Below are 18,842 nucleotides of genomic sequence, written 5' to 3' on the forward strand. Positions count from 1 at the left end.
CAGAAAAGGTGACGGAGGGAACACATTAGTGAGCCCTTTCAAAAACTGAGAAATTAAAGGAATCTTAAAAAAGGAACACTCTTCAGACGAGCGCTTAAATATGGACAGCACCGCCAGGTAACCTTTAATGGTCCCCACTTGCAAGCCCCTGTGGGCCAAAGAAAGCAAAAAAGACAACCATGGGAATGTCGCATTCAAAAGGATCCACATTCTGAACTCTGCACCAGTCACAGAACTTTCTCCAACGGCAACAGTACAGAGACTTTGTTGCCGGCCGCCTGACCGAGAGCAACACCTCCATCACGTCTTCAGAGAGGTCCCAATCCTTACACCTCAACCTTTCAGAAGCCAAGCGTGAAGGTTGAGGGATCTGACCTCTGGATGGAGAACCCGACCCCCCCCCCTCTCCCATGAGAGCAGATCGTCTCGGTAGGGAAGACAACGTGGAGGGCAGATGGACAAGTCTAGAAGGTCCGGGTACCATGTCCTCCGGGCCCACGCCGGAGCAATGAGGATCATCCGGGAACCGAACCTCCGCAGTACTTGCGGGATGACGGGGACTGGAGGAAACGCGTACAGCAGTGGGAATGACCACTCCACCACGAACGTGTCTCCTAAGGCTCCTTTTGCAGGAAATTCCCGCAAGCAAAACCTTTCGCACTTCCGGTTGACACTGGAGGCGAAGAGATCTACTTGAGGGGTCCCCCAAAGGGCGAAGATCTCCAGGAGAATCTCCTGAGCCAGCTCCCACTCGTGAGAGATCGTGCTCTGCCTGCTCAGAGCGTCTGCCGTCTCGTTGTCGCCTCCGGCCAGATAAACAGCCGAGATCGAAACTTCCTGTTGGATGGCCCAGAACTCTAGCTGCATCGCCTCCCTGCACAGAGGAAGTGACCCTGCCCCCCAGCCCCCTTTTTGTTGAGGTAGTGCATGGCCTCCGTGTTGTCCGTTAGAATCAGGACACTTTTTCCTCGCAAAGTCGGCAGAAAAGCCTTCAGGGCAAGCCTGACGGCCCTCAGCTCCAACAGATTGATATGGAGTCTGGACTTCGAGGGAGACCAACGACCGCTGACTATCAACTCGTTGGCATGAGCTCCCAATCCCGTGAGGGGTGCATCCGTCGCAATCGTCACCTCCGGCCAGGGCAGCCAAAACGGGCCCCCTTCATCAGATTGCCTTCGACGGCCCACCACAGAAGGTCCTAGGCGACCGAGGGCGGCACCTGAATAGGGTCCGACAGGCTGCCGGAGGACAGACCACTGGAGCTTGAGTGCCCACTGCAAAGATCTCATCCGCAGATGAGCCTCTGGCACCAGAAGAATGCAGGATGCCATGAGGCCGAGCAGTCTCAAGAACTCGGACGCTGGGAGATTCTGGGCAAGTTGAAACTTGTGCACCATCTGCTGAATGTGAATCTGAATCTGCTCCCACCTGGGGAGGGGAAACACTGCCCAGGGACGTACCGAGCACTGCTCCGATGTACTGGAGCCGCTGCGTTGGTGTCAAATGGGACTTCTTTAAATTGAGGGAGAAGCCCAGCTTGTGAAGGGAGTGGCAGGTGACGGACAGATGATCCAGGACTTGCTCGGGAGAGCTCCCCCTGATCAACCAATCGTCCAGGTAGGGGTAGACGTGAATCCCCCTTTCCTGAGCTGCGCTGCCACCAGCACCATGAGCTTGGTGAAAACTCTCAGGGCGGAGGTCAATCCGAACGGCAGGACCCGAAACTGAAAATGCGAGTCGCCAACCGCGAACCTCAGGTACTTCTTGTGCTTGGGATGGATCGGCACATGGAAGTAAGCATCCTTGAGGTCGAGAGACACCAACCAGTTCTGAAGTTGAAGGGCCTGGAGGGCTTGAGAGAGAGTAACCATCGTGAACTTGTCCTTCCTGAGGAGTATGTTCAAACCGCGCAAGTCCATGATGGGTCTCAATCCCCCGTCTTTCTTCGAAATCAAAAAATAAGGGGAATACCATCCCTTGTTCCTCTCCGTTGCAGGCACCAGTTCTAGGGCGCCTTTCTGCAGCAGGGCTTGAATTTCCTGCGCAAGGAGCGGATCCGGACTCTTCAAAGAGAGGTTCCCAGGTGGATTGTCGTGAGGCCTCTGCCGAAAAGGAAGACAGTAGCCGTGGGTTAAGATCTCCAGAACCCACACATCTGAAGTAATGGCTCGCCACTCTACAAGATGCTGCGCCAGCCATCCCCCAAACGGCGAACCATGGGACCTGGCCTCATGACTGAGTGGTAGCGGCTGCAGCGTTGCCTGAGGGCAAAGAGGCTACTGCCCGAGCGGCCTTGGCACCTCGAGTACCCTTGTTTCCACCTCTGGTACTCTTACGGTGGCCTCTGACTGCTAGCTCCTCTCGCTTTACTGAAGGACGAGTAATGGCAAAAGGAACCTCCCCTCCATTGCTGTCCCCTAGGACGAAAAGGCGGAGGTTGGCGAACTGCAGCGCCCAGCGACTTTGCTGCAGCTTTGGAGGTCTGCACCCTCTCAAGGCTCTCGTCAGCCTTGCTGCCAAAAAGATGTTCACCGTCAAAGGGCATGTTGAGGAGCCGGGACTAAACATCAGGAGCGAACCCAGACTTCCGCAACCACACAAACCTGCGTATTACGGTGCTCGCCGCCATGGACCAGCTGACACAATCTGCCCTGTCCAAACCAGACTGAACGGCCTCACACATGGCATCCTTGCCATGCTGAACCATAGCAAGGAAACCATCCTGTTCGTCCCCTTCGGGAATACGTTCAGCCGCTAATGCAACAGTTCCACAGAGTGTGAAACGAGACAAGGCACATATGGAGTTGGCCGCCTGAAGCGCCATACCCCCTGAAGAAAACACTTTCTTCGCCCAGCCGTCAAAACGTTTGTCGTCCCTATCCGGAGGGATGGTAGGATAAGACGCCTGCTTTGCCGGGGCCGTAGCCGCCTGCACCACCAAACTCTCCGGAGTGGGGTGCCTGGACAAGTAGCAGGGGTCGCTACTGGCTGGACTGTATTTTTTCGCGACAGACTTGCCCACTGCCGGGAGACTCTCTGGAGCAGTCCAAGCTGCCGCCGCCCTTCTCTACAGAGCCATATGAAACGGCAAAACCGGGCAATCGGGGGGACCAAGATCAAGAATGTCCGTGAGATCATCCTGAACGAACTCCCCAGGGGGAGCTGACCAACCCAAGTACTCTGTGACCCGAGACATAAGGCGCCGATATGAAGAACCGGCATGAGTGCCAGGCTCCGGCCTAAAAAACTCCACCTCCGGAGAGGTGTCCAGTCCACTGGCATCATGCAGTGAATGCCTCAGGTCATCAAACTGGCTATGGCCCGAGATAAGCTCATCTGGTACCGTAACCAGAACCAAGCCGTCATCGGAGCCTTCATCACCCTCCGAAATGTACTCCAAGCAGGGTGAGGAAGACATCTGGGGACCAAAGCAGTGCCTGACCTTAGCCAGAGCATTTCTAGAGGCTAACCCCGTGCCACGGGGCCCCTCCGACACCACTGTCTCAAAAGGCCTCGAGGGTGCCAAATGAGTCGGCGTCGACAGAAACGGCATCGAGCAAATCGACGTCAGCTGCAGCACCGCCAGCATCAACGGCGTAGACACAGGCCTCGAAGCCGGAGCTCCGAGCGTGTCTCTTGACGACCTAGGTGCCGACAGCGTCGACAACCCCCTCGGAGGCGGAGCCTCGAGAGAAATCGTCGACGACCTCGGCGCCACAGGCGTCAACGTCTTCTTCAAAGACAGCACAGGATCACGCGGTCTCGAGCGTGTCGAGGACCGGGACCTCGAACGGGCATGGCGAGAACGGCTACCCTTGTCCGAGTGGGACCTCTCCCGCGAGCCGTGCCGACCACCTGAGCCCAAAGGCGTACGAGCGGTGTCTCTCGACCGGTGCCGACCGACCCCACTCGGAGGCGCGGACGGACCGGTGCCCTGCGATTCAAGAATCGCTTGCATCTGCTTCCCGAAGGAAGCCCATTCCTCCGGTGTCGCTTGCATGGAGGGATAAGCGACCCGCCGACGGGCGGAGTCCTCGGAAGAGGACAGGGAAGGCGACCGATGCCGGCGCTTCCGGGAATGCCTCGAAGAGGCGGAGGAGTGGCGAGACCGACTCCTGGAAGGTACCCACTGGACTTCCGACAATGACGCAGAGAGTCGCCCCTCGAGTCATCCGTCGAAAGCCCCGCAGACCTCGACTTCCGGGGCCTAGACACCAGACCTACCGACAGCTTCTTCTTGCGTTCCCGTAAGGCCTTTGCCATGAGCGACTGGCAGTCGACACAGTCGTCCGTATCGTGGGCCTCCCCGAGGCACCAGAGGCAGGCGTCGTGCGAGTCCGTGACCGACATCTTGGACCCACAGTCCCCGCATTTCTTGAAGCCCGGACGCGGGGTTGAAGACGAAGTAGACATCACCACGAACAGGTTCAACAAACCGAGAAGAAAACAGCAAACTGCAAAGAGTCGAGGCGTACCGAGATTCACGAAGCGAACACATTCGCGGAAAAAACGGAACTGAGGCTATGAGCGGCGTGCGTCCTACTTATCACATCGGGTGACGTCAGCCGTCGGAGGAGGTCCTCGGGGACGGCAAATCGACGCAGGACGTAGACGCCGAAGACTTTCCGAAGCAGCACAGCTGTGGACAATACCTGTCATAGATATGGAATACGTCGGAGGACCCAATCCCCCTTCAAATTAATACTTCTAGTAAGTAAACCACAGTGTAAAAAGACAGAATTGCAGTATTGTTAGGAAAGTTTGTATGCAGTACCCTTTGGGACCACTACACACAACTAGGACTACAGGTGTAAGCAGAACCAAACTTTGGTATAAGTCTGCACTACACAGTTTGGGAAGCAGAGATCAGCAGCCAGGCTTATCTCAAGAAGGGAATGTGAGCAGTAATGATGTTACACAGAGGTCTACAATCACAAGTGTTCAAATAAACTCTTACACTCAGGGTTTCTTTGATAAATACTTATTAATTTAGTTATCTGTCAGTTATAAAACATTCATAAGAAGGAGGCAATATAATGAAACACAAATATACTTCAATACTAATTCAGAATACTTTTCAAGATGAGTAAAAGGCGAAGATTTCAGAACATGAAATATTAAAATTATTCTTAGTGCATATACTTTGAGTTCACCAGAAGAGTCAATTCAATTCAAGTCAATGGGCTAAAGTCTTGGATAGGATAAAGCGGTTCTGGTAAGTAAACGGTAAAGTCTTTGCTAAAGTTCTCAGAGGTAGCTTGTAAAAAGAAGAATCATATGTTGGGTCACAAGCTGATTAGGCCCGCGAGTTGCAAAAGTTTCAAGCACTTTCACCGAGAGAGGCAAGTACTCTCAGTCTTATTTCACAGTACCTTACAAATGAAGAAAAAGATGCAGCTGAAGACTTTTTCCTGGCAGTTCCTGCAGATCTCGCTGTTCCTGTGCAAGAGGGTGGACGTCGGGGTACACCTGCACTGCACGGAGACTGATCCAAAAGCTGGCACTTGGCAAACTTCAATTCCGGTAGCTGTAGTAAAGCACACAAACTGGTGTCCCTCCCCCTGGTTATTCGGATTCCTGCAGCACTGAGGAAAATACAACTAGCTCCGAGAATGGTATCCAGGTGGCTTACTTTCTAGTTGATTGGTCCCACCAACTCAAAGTCATCATCCTTGGAGAGGCTTCTCCATCGAGGTGAACCTGGCGATTCGGACCTGCAGCAGGGCTTCACCAGGCAGACCGGTCCAGGAGTTGCAGCAGCCATCCTCTTCAAGCTCGTCTTCGGTTCTTTTGTTCCAGTGGTCGACTCTGCCTTCCAAGCCAAGAGACTCGCCTTTTATTCAGTTCTCTATCATTCATTCCAGCCTAGCTGTCAATCACCCAGCAGGGTGGTTGTCCTTGCCAGACAGTCAGCCAGCCAATCACCACAGAGTCCATTTGGGTCTCCTAGGAGACTAAGCACAGGGAGTTACGGGCACCTCCCTCACTTCCTGCCCATTTCAGACACTCGAGCGCCAAAGGCGATCTTCACTCCTGAAGCCCGCCAAAGGCGAATGAACAAAGGAACCAAACTAGGTTTGGCACGCAGAGCAACACTCTAGAAGGACCTTTCCACAAAGAAATGGCGAAAAAAGAAGACCGGGCTGGTTTTTATAGAGGGGGCTCAGACGCCATCTTGAAAAACAGGGCACCCGCGATTTAACGCTACCATGGTCGCGGTCGAAAGAAATCATGGTAGTTCATTGTAAAAACACTGCCATCAGCCATTATGAGAGGAAAGGGTAGCATTCAACTGCTACATGAATATCTAGACACGGGATACTAAGCAACTCCTCCAGCACTATATTGTAAGCTAGGTCTAGGAATTTAAAAGACTAGTAAAGTCAATTTCACTTTATTTACTCTGGGAAACCGTTGTTTATCCCAGAGAAGGTATTTAAACCTTGGGAAAGCCTGGAAAGGTTTCCCTGTGCCACTGCATGGAGGGTGCTGTGTGACAAAGGAAAAGATGATGCCTATGGAGTTGGTTAGACTCCATAACCAAAGAAACAAGAGTAAAACACATTTCAAAACACATGAGCGAGTGGGAAAAAGGGTCACACTTGCCGGGTAAAAAGAATCAAGTCCTCAAAATCCAGCAAAAGCTGCTGGGGGTCTTTAAGGTGAAGGGAATTAGCACATTTATGAGCATTTTCCCTAACAAGTATGCAATTCAAGGTAAGTAAAAACCACGTTGTTAACTTTGTAGTTACATTTTTAGAATAGTAGACAATTCAAAAGTAAGAGCTTGCCAGTACTTTGTTTCAGATCTGTATGACAGAAAGAACACCAACACAAGTTCAGTTACTTCGCAATCTTTTCAATGAGCCCAGGATTTAGGAGTCCTTTCCCATCTAGTTCCGAGTCTCTCCAAGGGCCAGATTGTAGAAAAGTCAAAGAGTTCCTGTGCAATTCCTCTGTAGCAATCAACAGTTTCTGTGGGTAAAAAGGTTCAGGGACTTCGTAGAAGGCTCCCTGCATGTGTTCCAGCATTAGGCCTGGGTGAACTTCTATGGGCTATTTCCCAACCACATGAATTACCCCACTAGCCCAAAAGAAGCGACAGAAAAACTATAGGTAAGTATTACCTCGAGTCTCACAGTACCTTGGCAGTAAAAATGAGGATTCAGGTGGATGCACTCACTGGATTCTTGGTCTTCAGACCAAAGGCCGGCCACTGGATGGGATTTTGCAGCAGTAGTCCAGTGGAAAGGCTCCCAGCAAAGGATTTTTTGTTGCTTCTCAAAGCACTGCGGTTTTGGCACCATTTTCAAGACACCAGATGAATGGTTGCCTGAATGATTCACCTCGCTGTCTCGGTCTAGCACTCTGGTGACGGGACTTCAAAGAGTGGAATCTCACCTCTGGAGGGCCAGAAGGAGTTCAAAGTTTCAGAGAGATTTGTTCTTCAGAAGATTATGCACAGCACTCAGGCTCGATGTCCCAGAGTATTGGCTGTTTGCAGCCCAGGAAGGTCACAGCTCATCGTGGGATGGCTCAAAATGCATGTAGTTTTAAGTCCGATTGGTCCCACCAGTCCAAGGGAAGGCAATGTCCTCTTCGGGTCTCCTCCATCGCATGGAAGGAGGGGTCAGCACAGCAGCAGTCGCTCAGCAGGCATCTCTGGTCGCTCCAGGCTCAGGCAAGTACTGTTAGTGCTCAACCCCTGTACTCCAATTCTTCTTAGGACTTGGCAGGTCTTCTGAAGAGGGTCAGAGGGCTCTTTTCCACCATAAACTCCTGTCCCCGATGCCCACAGGTTGCAGATGTAAGCACTTCTCTGGTTGGCGACAAATGCTGGTGCAAAGACTTCCGGTTGGAGAATGCAGAACTCTACGCAGGGCCCCCTCAGCACTGGACTGGATGCAGGAAAGCGGTTTCAGAGGATGGCCACCCATGCACGGAAACGCAGGGGGGTGGGGGGGTTCACTTGACATTGTCAAATTCCATCTCCTATCTCGGGTCCCTATGATGCTGGAACCACAGACTTTGGCAGAGGCGAGTCTTTGAGCACAAGCAGGCTATTCACCCCCACCCCGACAAGATACAGGTCTCAACTTGGAATGGCGACGTCTGCAGCACAGTAGCCCAAACCCTGAGCTAGTCAGCCACTGGGCTATCAAGGAGCACTTCAGAAGGCTCCTCTTCGCAAGACTCTGAGCCGACGTTGAGAATGGATGTTTCCTCCACTCCTAGGCTCACATCTCCTTCGCAGGACTGCTGGAGGTCTTCAACAAGACAGGGCTCTTGCAGGATAGCAGCAGAGGTTGGTTGCCAGGCCTTCTTCCAATGGATCCACTGTCACCTTGCAAGTCTTGCAGCTGGACAGGATACTTGGATCCTTCGGTTTCTTCCAGGATCTCTCTGGAATGGGTGCTGGGGTCATCTTATCCAAAAATCCAGGTAAGAGCTGAAACTCCCACTAGCCAATCACAGATGTGACACACACACACCCTTCCCCCCGCCCCCGGCAGTGGTCCTATCAGGATCACCGGTGGCTCAACTCAAATACCACTCACACACTGAAACCAGTTTGTGGATTGGGACCAGACAGCCCCAACCCACTTCCTGGCAGCAAACACACATGGCCTTGCAGAAGCCCACAAACATCCTCTGCTTTCCCAGGCACTTGAAGTCCAACCAATATCAAAAGTAACTGCTGCCACCAACATGTTCCTTAGGCACACCTAAAGTAACTGAAAATTCTCCGAGTGTTAGTCTAGGGCAAAACAAAAAGTGCACCCCATTGTAAGATGAATTGTACAATGATAAAAAGTTACCAAAGTGATGTTACCAAAAGTGGTAACAAAGTAACAAGACTAAGGGAAACAAGGTTCCTGAGTACTGACAGCTTGAAGGACAGGTCGGTTTCCCCATGAAAAATTAGCAAAAGCCTGTGTAGTGAAGCAACAGGTCAGATTTAAAAGATAAAAGCAAACTGTTTAGGGGTCCAAAGAAATGGAAGGAAAGATTCTTTAAGGAGAAACATTTCCCAAAACAGAGCACCACTGGAAAAGGTTAAGGAAACTATAACTTCGGATTATCTAGGTGACTTTACACCCTGAAAATTGGCAGTTCAGAATCCTCCTTAACAAAATGTTTTACATTGCTATCATACAACCACTTGATGCCAGCAATGTGGACCAAGACCACAAATACCAATAACAATTGCTTCTATTAGAATCAGACAAAAGTTAATAGGCATTAAATATGTTTACTTTGATATTTTCAACAGAAACATTACTACAGATCAACACTAAACAAAAAAGTGTCTGGGCTCAGTGACTCACTCCAAAATGGTCATGTTCTTGTTTTCTTTTTCCAATTTCCTGACTAGCAACAGCTTTTGCACGAGCAAGCTCTTCCCCATATGTTAATGCCAGGGATTTCTTCACCAACACTCGCTGCTGGAATTTGTGTATCTGTAAGAAAAAAAGAAATGACAAAATCAAAAAGCAATGACAATCGTTTTAATAAAATATACTTAAAACTATGGTTGGGGTATATTTACAGCATTCATTACCGAACCTTCCAATAAACTAACATCAAATGACCGTCAAAACCCAGACAATGCTTAGGACAGGGTCTAAGCAACTTTATATAACCTGAGCAATGTGAACATGATACTAGTCCCAATAACTTTAAACTCCCAATTCAGAACCTACTTCGCATTACCAAATTCTGTGGAACTTATGTTAGGGAGAATTCTCATTTCTGTGCTAATTTCATTCAACCTTAGAGACCCCCAGCTCTTTTGCTGGACTTTATGACTTAATTTTAACCCTGGAGTGAAAAACCTGTTTCTCAGTCCCTCATGCATTTTTGATTTGGACTCTGTTTCTCTTTGTTTTTGGAGTCTGACAAACTTCATAGGCATCACCTTGTGTACTGTGACGCACAGCACCTTCTATGCAGTGTCACAAAAAAGTCTTTTGGATTTCTCTTAAGGTTTAAAATGCCTTCTCTTGGGTAAACTACTGTTCCCAAGAGAAGTAAAATGAAATTGACTTTACTTACCTGTTTTTCCTATGTAGGTTCAGTACACCCATCTTATGTGGCAGTACTGGGGGGTTGGGGGGGGTTATTTAGTAGCCCCTTTTCCTACTGTTAAGGAGCATTTCCAGTTTAGTGCTAAATTCCTCCCAACTTAGAGATCCCCAGCTCTTTTGCTGAACTTTGGGACTGTGTTTTCTGTGTTCGTTTCTTTTGGTTGTGGAGTCTGACAAACTCCATAGGCATCATCTTTTTACATTGGGTCACACAGCACCTTCAGTGCAGTGGCACAGGGAAGTCTTTCAGATTTCCCCCAGGTTTAAATACCTTCTCTTGGATAAACTGTTTCCAAGAGCAGTGAAGTCAAATTGACCTTACTTACATTTGTAACTTTCTAGACCCAGCATACACTATTTTACAATAGAGTGCTGGAGGGGTTGTCTAGCTTGTGGGCTAGATTGACCCACTGAACAGAATGGAACAAGGGGACACACTGAGGGAGGGTACCAGAGTGTTCTTACCTGTACATAAGAATGAAAAAGCAGCGTTGCTTTGCTGAAAGCCCAAAAACCCTATTAAAAAGTACACTTTTTCACCTGTAAAATAATGCTGCTGACACTATTTTCATCTGTTCTTCCTTAAACTACAGTTATTAATAAGGCCCTGCCATGCCCAGTATATCAATTTGTGCTTCAGCAAAACCAGGCATGATTTCTGAATGACAGGCCCTGTCTTAACCAACTCTGAGAAAAATCAACAAGGAACTCCACTTTAACCCGCATGGGAAAACATGTTCATTTTCGTCACAAAGTATCAAAGATCAGTAGTTCAAAAGAAACTACAGCTATGTGAGCCATGCCAATTTCAAGGCATCTATGCTTCAAACAAAACTCCTGCATGCAAGAATTAACTATAGCTACAAGACGGTGTGGGAATCTGATCGAGAAACAAAACCGAATTTAAAAAGAAATGCCAGCTTTTCGCTACACATGTAAAATGGGCTTTGCAAAACTCAAGGAGAAAAAAGCCAGTTTTAAAAAGTAAACTGCTCAATGAAAGCCTGCCATTATCTAGCAATGTGGAAGGGTTTCCCCTAACCAAAGGGGAAAGCTGTGGTATTCTTTTGGGAAGTATCCTGAACCACTAATTGCTGGGGTTCCAAAAGGAAAATATGTTTCTGCTTAGGGGTGGGGGGGATGCTACCAACAGAAGGGTCTCTCTCAGCACATACTAACACGCCAGTGATAATGATTAGGTTGGACAGAATATAGTCTAGACTGAATCCACCGACAATGGAATTTCCAGGATAAGGTGCGAAGTGTGGAAGGGGGTAATAAACCTTTAATCAGGCTGGAAAACACCCCACTTTGCTCTGGAGGAAATGACAGTTGGTGGCAGCTGAAGAAAGAAAAAAAAATGGTCCAGTGACAAAGGACTGCCATTTGCTTCCAAAGACTATTTATGAATAAAAATGTAATGACTTCTCTCTGCAGCAAGACTTGCTAAAAATGTAAACATTTCACAGTTTAAAAGTGATTTTATGGGCTTTAAGACATGGTAGAATTCACTGACCACTTGGGAATAGAAATGGCAAAGAATTAGGGATTACAAGGAAAGTATCCATGATGCCAAAACATTTTTATACTCACATCGCTTATGATAATCCACACGTTTATAAAGTTAAAATTTTAGGCCGAATCGTTCATACTCAAAATTACCAAAAAGTATTAGAAGGGCAAAACAATGTTGCACGGATTGCAGCGTTGGAGTGCTATGCTCTACACAAAATATGTAACCTGTGTATATAATTTGGTAAGAGCTTTCAACTGTATAAATGTACCGTTTCTGGCAAAATCAGATTTTACCTAAAATAACTGTGGGAGGTTTTTGAACATTGTAAACTCGCATCATAAATCTGCCTTCCTGCTTTGAAATCCAACCAGGTGAGAGCGAGGCGGAGATTAGCACCCCTGACCAATCCCGTGGGTTATAGGTGTGTTTAGCTACGCCTGCCAAGCCATATACTTTGATGATGTCACTATGCATTATAAATCCCTGTCCCCGACAAGACTCTACACAGAACACACTTCCTGATTTTTTTCTGCGCCAGCGTTCCTGTTACATTCATCCTGCTAAGTCCAGATTCCAACTAAAAGGCCAAAGCATTGACCAAAGCAGACCCTACTCCAGGACCCACTGCAAAACCTGAGCATTGCTGATCCTATCTCAGAAAGGCCTCAATTCTGAAATCCCACTAAAATTCCCAAATAACCAAAGGGGAAAGCTGTGGTATTCTTTTGGGAAGTATCCTGAACCACTAATTGCTGCCCACTAACTGCATCCAGTGTTACCTGTGCCATTCAGTGACCAGAATTACCATCCGGTGACCCGACCCTGTCCAGCTGTCTTTTGCCCAGCTGTCCTTGGCCAGGCGTGCTGCCGTGTGGCAACCAGAACCTGTTAACGGTCCAGAAATCCAAAACTAAAAGTGGACCAAGTATAAACCCTACCCCATAGGAATCCATAGTCTACCTTGTCTTGCATTTGTCCTTATCCCACTCTCCAAGCCATCCTATTCTTAGCCTGGTAACTTGTTAAAACTGTCAGAATCTGTGTTCTTGCCCTTGATTTCCAAGCGTTAGCACCACTTTTCTCTTCATTTCTTTCTTGCATAGATCATAAATCATTAGCGATAGTGTTTAAATAAATTACTTTTCCCTAAAGACAAGGGGTACAATGCGTAAAGGGTTACAACTGCAGCGTACCTTATATTCACGGGTGGCGTTCCTCTTTTCTTAGCCATTAAATCTAGTTTAAGTAAAATTTGCCTCTCACTTTTAAAACAGATTCTCTTTCACTGCTATATTTCCTAAAAACGAACCTCTCTACCTCCCAAATCTCTCTCAATTCACCCCCTAGAGACCGCACTCCAAATCACAGTATTTCCCCTGTTTTATAAAGAAACCGTTTGAGTAAATTTACACCGACATTGAAGGGAAATGCAACTTTTACACACGTCATTTGGCTGCAACACGTTTAAAATTTTCCATTCATTTTCAAATTAAATGCTCTTAGTAATCCATTCCTTGTGATGGTTAGTGTCTATGTATTGTTACTTTAGTGAGAAATTGTATTTACCTTAAGAGTTTTAACCGCACAAATTTATTTTTCCATTTCCGAGTGTCATTTCATAACATTGCAATGGGTTTAAAATCCATTTTCCACTCATTTGGCGAGGGAAGGTCGGATTTTGATTCCGTTTTCTGCCTCTTATTCCCGATTACCTGCTGTGTCTTGTTGTCCATTCAGAATTCCATTATTGGTGGGTTGAGGGAACATTGCAGGGGGAAATCTTAACTCGGGTGCTATCTTTCCTAAATCAAAAAGTGCTATTCTCCAAGGAAGGGGGCCGCTGTTGCGCAACAAGATGGCCACCTAAGAGTGGAGCTCCTCTCCGGTGAGTAATCCTTCACAAAAATATCCTACAACTGCTCCCCCCACCCCCAGCTACAAAATTGGCTGTGTCAATTGCAGGACTCATCCTGGACCTAACCGCAAAAAACGGGTGAAAACGGATCCTGCACGCCCAAATACGGATGGGGTTGCAGACGGGAAGCCCCAGGCCGCTCCACAGCTCCAGAGATATTCACGCAGGAATCGCGGCTCCCGACGGTGCACGGGCCTCCCTGTGGGCGGGACCAGCCCTGCGAGCGGTGCAGGCAGAGGCACCAGCGACCCGGGCTGCCTCAGTCGCCGGTGGAAGGCGGATGTCGAAGGCGCCATGAAGGAGGGGCCCTTTATGGTAGGAATAGCGCTACCGTTCTGCGCGCTTCAGGCGAAGAGCAAGTTCCCTGTCCTGGTCCGTCTCCCAGCGCATGGCGGTGCCCGCGCCCCCTGCGGTGGTGCCGGCTGCATACGCCCTCAGTGGGAGAAGGCCCGTTGTACGGCCGGTAATCACAGTACCAGGAGTGCAGTTGACCCGACCCTATTCCCCCCCCCCCCCCCCGGGCCGGCCGCACCTAGAGAAAAGCGAGCCGACCACACTTGTGTGCATGATACGCGCGGCCCGGTGCTGGGTGGCGCCCTGGGATTAATAACTGAAGCGAGCTACCTGGGCCCGCCTGCACGGATATTGGTGACAATACATATGGGCTGGCAAACAGGGGGCCACGGGAGAAACTCCCTTTGGATGTGGAAGGTGCCTACACGATGCATCAAACAGGCACGAGTCTTAAGCATGGAAGACTCCTGAAACACAGGGCAAACAGTGCCTGCAGGGAACGATACTGTTCCAAAGCAAGCTGCCTCAAACGCACCTGGACATGAAGCATAGACAATATTGCACAGCCACCAACACCCCCCCCCCCCCGGCTCAATCAGGTCTGTCGCAATCTGAGGCAGTAATCTGAAGCAGGTCCCCAGTGCACTCGGTCCAAGACACGGTGCCTCACTTGACCAGCACCTGCGCAGGGACAAAAACGGACTCTTGTCCACTGGAACCTGCTACCTACGAACACAACTGATCCACCCCATCCCCGCAGACCGCACATTCAGAACTGTATTTCTGAGAGAATTGCTGCCTTTTCCCCCCCCATCAACGCAATCCTGATAATACCCGGATACGTGGGAGGACGCGGTCCACTCCGGAGAACATTGGTGGAACCGGCGGGACCAACTCCTAACGCTAGCTAACGCAAAAAGAGGAAGCACTCCCCAGCACATCCGAATCTGCTGTCCGGATTGTTCAAGACGTCCTGTTGCAGAATAAAGGGACGGATGGGCAACGAGAGCTAACACTACTCGTCGGTTGACACGGGTGTAGTCCTGAATCCTGATACAAGTGGATCCTAATCCAAGCGGGCATTCACGCCCAGCACCTTAACCAGAACAATTAAAGCGAACATCCCTGCGATGCTGGGAAAAAACGTAGTTAAAAGCAGGAAGACCGGACCGATGCATTCCTTTACAAATTCACAAACATCATCCGAGAACCCGCACCCAACGTCAGCCGCTATGTCCTCGACATCAGATGACTCCAAGTTTGACCACCTCCTAACAACGGTACAAACTGGGTTCCTGGCAATTAATGTTAAACTAGATAATATAGTCTCAACAATAGGTTCCCTCAAAACTCGAGTAGACAAATAAAGTGCCAGAATCACTGACGCTGAGAACAGAATCAGTACAAACGAAGACTCAACGCATCAGAATATTCATGACATTGCCCTCCTGAAAGGGATAATGAACAAGCTCCGCGATAAGTTTAATGACTTGGAGTCGAGGTCGAGAAGGAACAATATACGCATAGTCGGCCTATCAGAATGCTTTTGCAAATGCCCGATGGAAACCCACATTGAAACTCTCTTGAAGACCGTCCTGGGTGCTGAGGCATTCTCCCCTCAATTCTTAGTTGAACGGGCACATCGCACTCTTGCCCCACCGCCCAAGCCGGGGGCTCCCCGCCGCACGATCCTCAAGCTATTGAATTATAAGACAGGGACACTGCTCTGAAACTGGCGAGGGAAAAAGGTCCTGTGAAACACAGCAACGACAATATACACATATACCCCGATTTCTCAGCCGGAGTCCAAACCCAGAGACAATCCTACGAGGCCATCAAGCGTCAGTTGCGATTAAGACAGGTGCCATACACCCTTTTGTGCCCCGCAAGGCTGCGCATACAACATGGCGGACGGGCGCACTTCTTTGATTCCCCGGCAGCGGCATTGGCCTATGTGGAGGCCTCCATCCCCCTTCCACCTGGAAGAAACGAACTCCACCAAAATGATCTACAAGAGCCAGTATAGCTATCACATTTGCCCATTGATCGACTACAGCACTTTGCCTCCTTTTTGTTCTTGTTTAACTCCTTATGTCGCCCTTTCACCGATCTTCTGAAGTAGTAGTAGTAGCAGAAAGGGGTATCACAGTTTTTCAAACATTAGAAGAATGCCGGATGAGACGTGCTCGACTATGGAAGCGGCGTTGTAGCACACGCCCCCCTCCACGAGTGAAACCACAGAGTTGTAATAAGGGATCATCATCAAGTTGGGTCCGATGGTGGGGGTGGGGGTGGGTACAGGGAACTTGGGACTTTCACTGGCCAGGACCCTGGTCACTCACGTTGAGAGCCCCAGTTGGGTATCTAGACAAGAAGTTAATTGGTTTGTTTATTGTTAAAAATGCAATCACAGCATCACGTGCTGATCCCCCTAGCGAGACACCCTCCCCTCCCAGGACTGATTGGAGTACGCTGATATGGCACAGAAAACACAGACACCCACCGGGTTAACACTCAAAATGCTTACCTGGAATATACAGGGGCTGAACAACAGGGCAAAAGCAAGCAAAGTGTGGGCATACATTAACAGACACCACCCGCACATAGTCATGCTCCAGGAGACCCATGCGTTGAGGGGTACTAATGAAAGTGTTTTGAGACAGTGGGGCAATAACAGGTACTACACCAAATACTCACAGAACAGGAGGTGTCCTTACATTGATACACCCCTCATTAGGGTTTGCCCCTGAAAAAAGTAAAACAGATCCGCTGGGTAGATAGGTTGTGGTGTGGGGCACTGTGGCAGGCGAGAAACTGGTACTGGTCAACACCTATGTGTCACGACCCAAGTCCGAAAACCCCTCTGGCAAGCCCATGGCCCAGGAGGGGTCTCGGCTCGAGTCTCCAATAAGCCTTGGGATTCACTTCCTAGGCCCTCTTGGAGCCAGTCCTGGCACCTATGGCGCCAGACTCATACACAGTGATGACATGTGCTTGGGAAACTACTTTATTTTGAAACTGCCAACCAACATGGAGGCATCAACATAGCTTGGCTCCTTGGAATCAAGCTATGCGGTATAGTGTTTTGGGCGTGGTAGCCCAGGGACTACTTTACGTGGACTACTATTTAAACCACACCCGACTTGGATTACACGCTTCGCGTTACTTTGCAATCTTGCAACGTGACGTTCACCGCGTCCAGCTATACCTGCGAACCTCGGAGAAACAGCACCTGTAAGGAGACAAAAGGAACATTGTTAGCAGCAGCATCTTACCTGCAATTTTCATCTTTAGCTGCCCACAGCTCCTGCGAACAGCTTCCTAGGATCAGCGTGTCTCCCGGACCGACTGATCTGCAAAAAGGAAAGAAACAAGGTATTAGAGACATTACATCATGAACTGTGCCGAAAAGCTTACCTAGCAGGTCGCCCCTCGACCAGCATCGCCTCGGAATTCCACACTTGGTGAACACCGCGATCTATGGGAAAAGAAAACAGGTTAGCAAAGACAAGGCATCACTGTGCTGCGCATAGCGCCTACTTACCGCATCATAGCGCTCATTACACACCATCATTTACCAGCGAGACCCAATTCAGCCAATGCACCACACTGGACTTCCGCACATCTAAGGAAGAGAAAGACATTATTAAACCAAGAAAGGCATGCACGAATACAAATATACAACAGCAATAAGACCTACCTGAAAGACTTCAAACGGGCCGGCATCAGTGAAGTAACTAGATCACATCCGCCCACAAAGGACAATGCGCCCCTGCCAAGAAGGCAGGACGGAGAGCACACCTGAATCAACAATACGTTGAGGAGAGGCCCCAGAGGGGCTGAAGGCATACGGGGTGGTGGGAGGCCAATTACTCCAGTTGGCAAGTCTTGAACATAGCCTTCCTGTATTACAGGCAGGACCTCCTCCACTGGTCACATCTGGGAACCTCAGAAGGATACCATTGTCCATACGGTGGGGTGGCGTCCCTGTGGATACCAGGTGAGCGTAACACTATGGCCCGAACTTAGATGAACCCGAATTCTATGTCCACCTCCTTGACGAAATAGGTTCAACGGCGGATGCATGGGTGCTGTGGGGTGGAGACCAACACTATCCTAGATGGCTCATTAGATAGGTCTTCCAATAGACAAAGGACCCTCACTAGATCGGCTTAATCATACACCAAGCCCTACAGGAATTGGCCCTGACCGATGCCTGGAGAGGGACACACCCAACTGACCGACAATATACTTTTTACTCATCGGTACATGACAGAATCCAGAATAGACTATTGGTTCATTTCCTCTCCCCTGCTCAACTCCGTAGTACGCTCTGAAATACTTGCCCGCACACACTCTGACCATTCCCCGGTCACACTCTAGGAACAACAATATATGTCCATTCCAATCAGGGCGCGTAGGTATGGCGAAGGAAATAGAGGAGTGAACCACCTGGCACGTCTATTACGAAATGAGCACACTCATCCCCCTATTACAAGCATCTTGACAGTCGAGGGAGTGGCCGTACACGCAGAAGAAATAAATGCCGAATTTGCTGAATAATACACTAATTTGTATGCAAACCACGATACTAACACGCAGGAAAACTTCAAGACATACTTTAGCAAGACTGATCTCCCTAGACTGTCACCAGACGACAACTGGCCCCTGGAGCAGGAATTAACCAGCATAGAGATCGCTGAAGCAATTAAGTCACTGGCAGCGGGCAAAACCCCAGGCCCAGATGGCCTAAACTCTGAACTGTACAAAATATATGCTGCAATACTTTCCCCTATATTAACTTGTGTATGGGAGGAAGCCTTGAGCTCACGCTCACTCCCAGACACAATGGCAGATGCAGTCATAACAGTCTTGTTGAAACCTAGACGCCCTGCCCATGAACGCTCCTCGTATCGCCCATTCTCCCTGATAACCACAGACGCAAAGATGTACACAAAAGTACTTGCTACGAGATTACTGCCCAAAATGACCACCCTAATACACCCTGATCAATGTAGCTTTATTCCAA

The 18,842-nt window shown here is 49.1% G+C and overlaps 1 protein-coding gene across 1 annotated transcript in view; it reads right to left on the reverse strand.

The window, feature by feature from the left end:
• ZFC3H1 (zinc finger C3H1-type containing) overlaps positions 1–18,842 on the reverse strand; it is a 1,590,362-nt gene that overhangs the window by 973,810 nt on the left and 597,710 nt on the right. Inside the window, exon 14 of the mRNA XM_069628251.1 lies at positions 9,330–9,461. Within this exon, the coding sequence (XP_069484352.1) occupies positions 9,330–9,461 (132 nt within the window). The remainder of the gene's footprint in view (positions 1–9,329; positions 9,462–18,842) is intronic.

This window comes from Ambystoma mexicanum, chromosome 12 (assembly GCF_040938575.1).
Source record: "Ambystoma mexicanum isolate Mex_15411 chromosome 12, UKY_AmexF1_1, whole genome shotgun sequence".
NCBI classification, from domain to species: Eukaryota; Metazoa; Chordata; class Amphibia; order Caudata; family Ambystomatidae; genus Ambystoma; species Ambystoma mexicanum.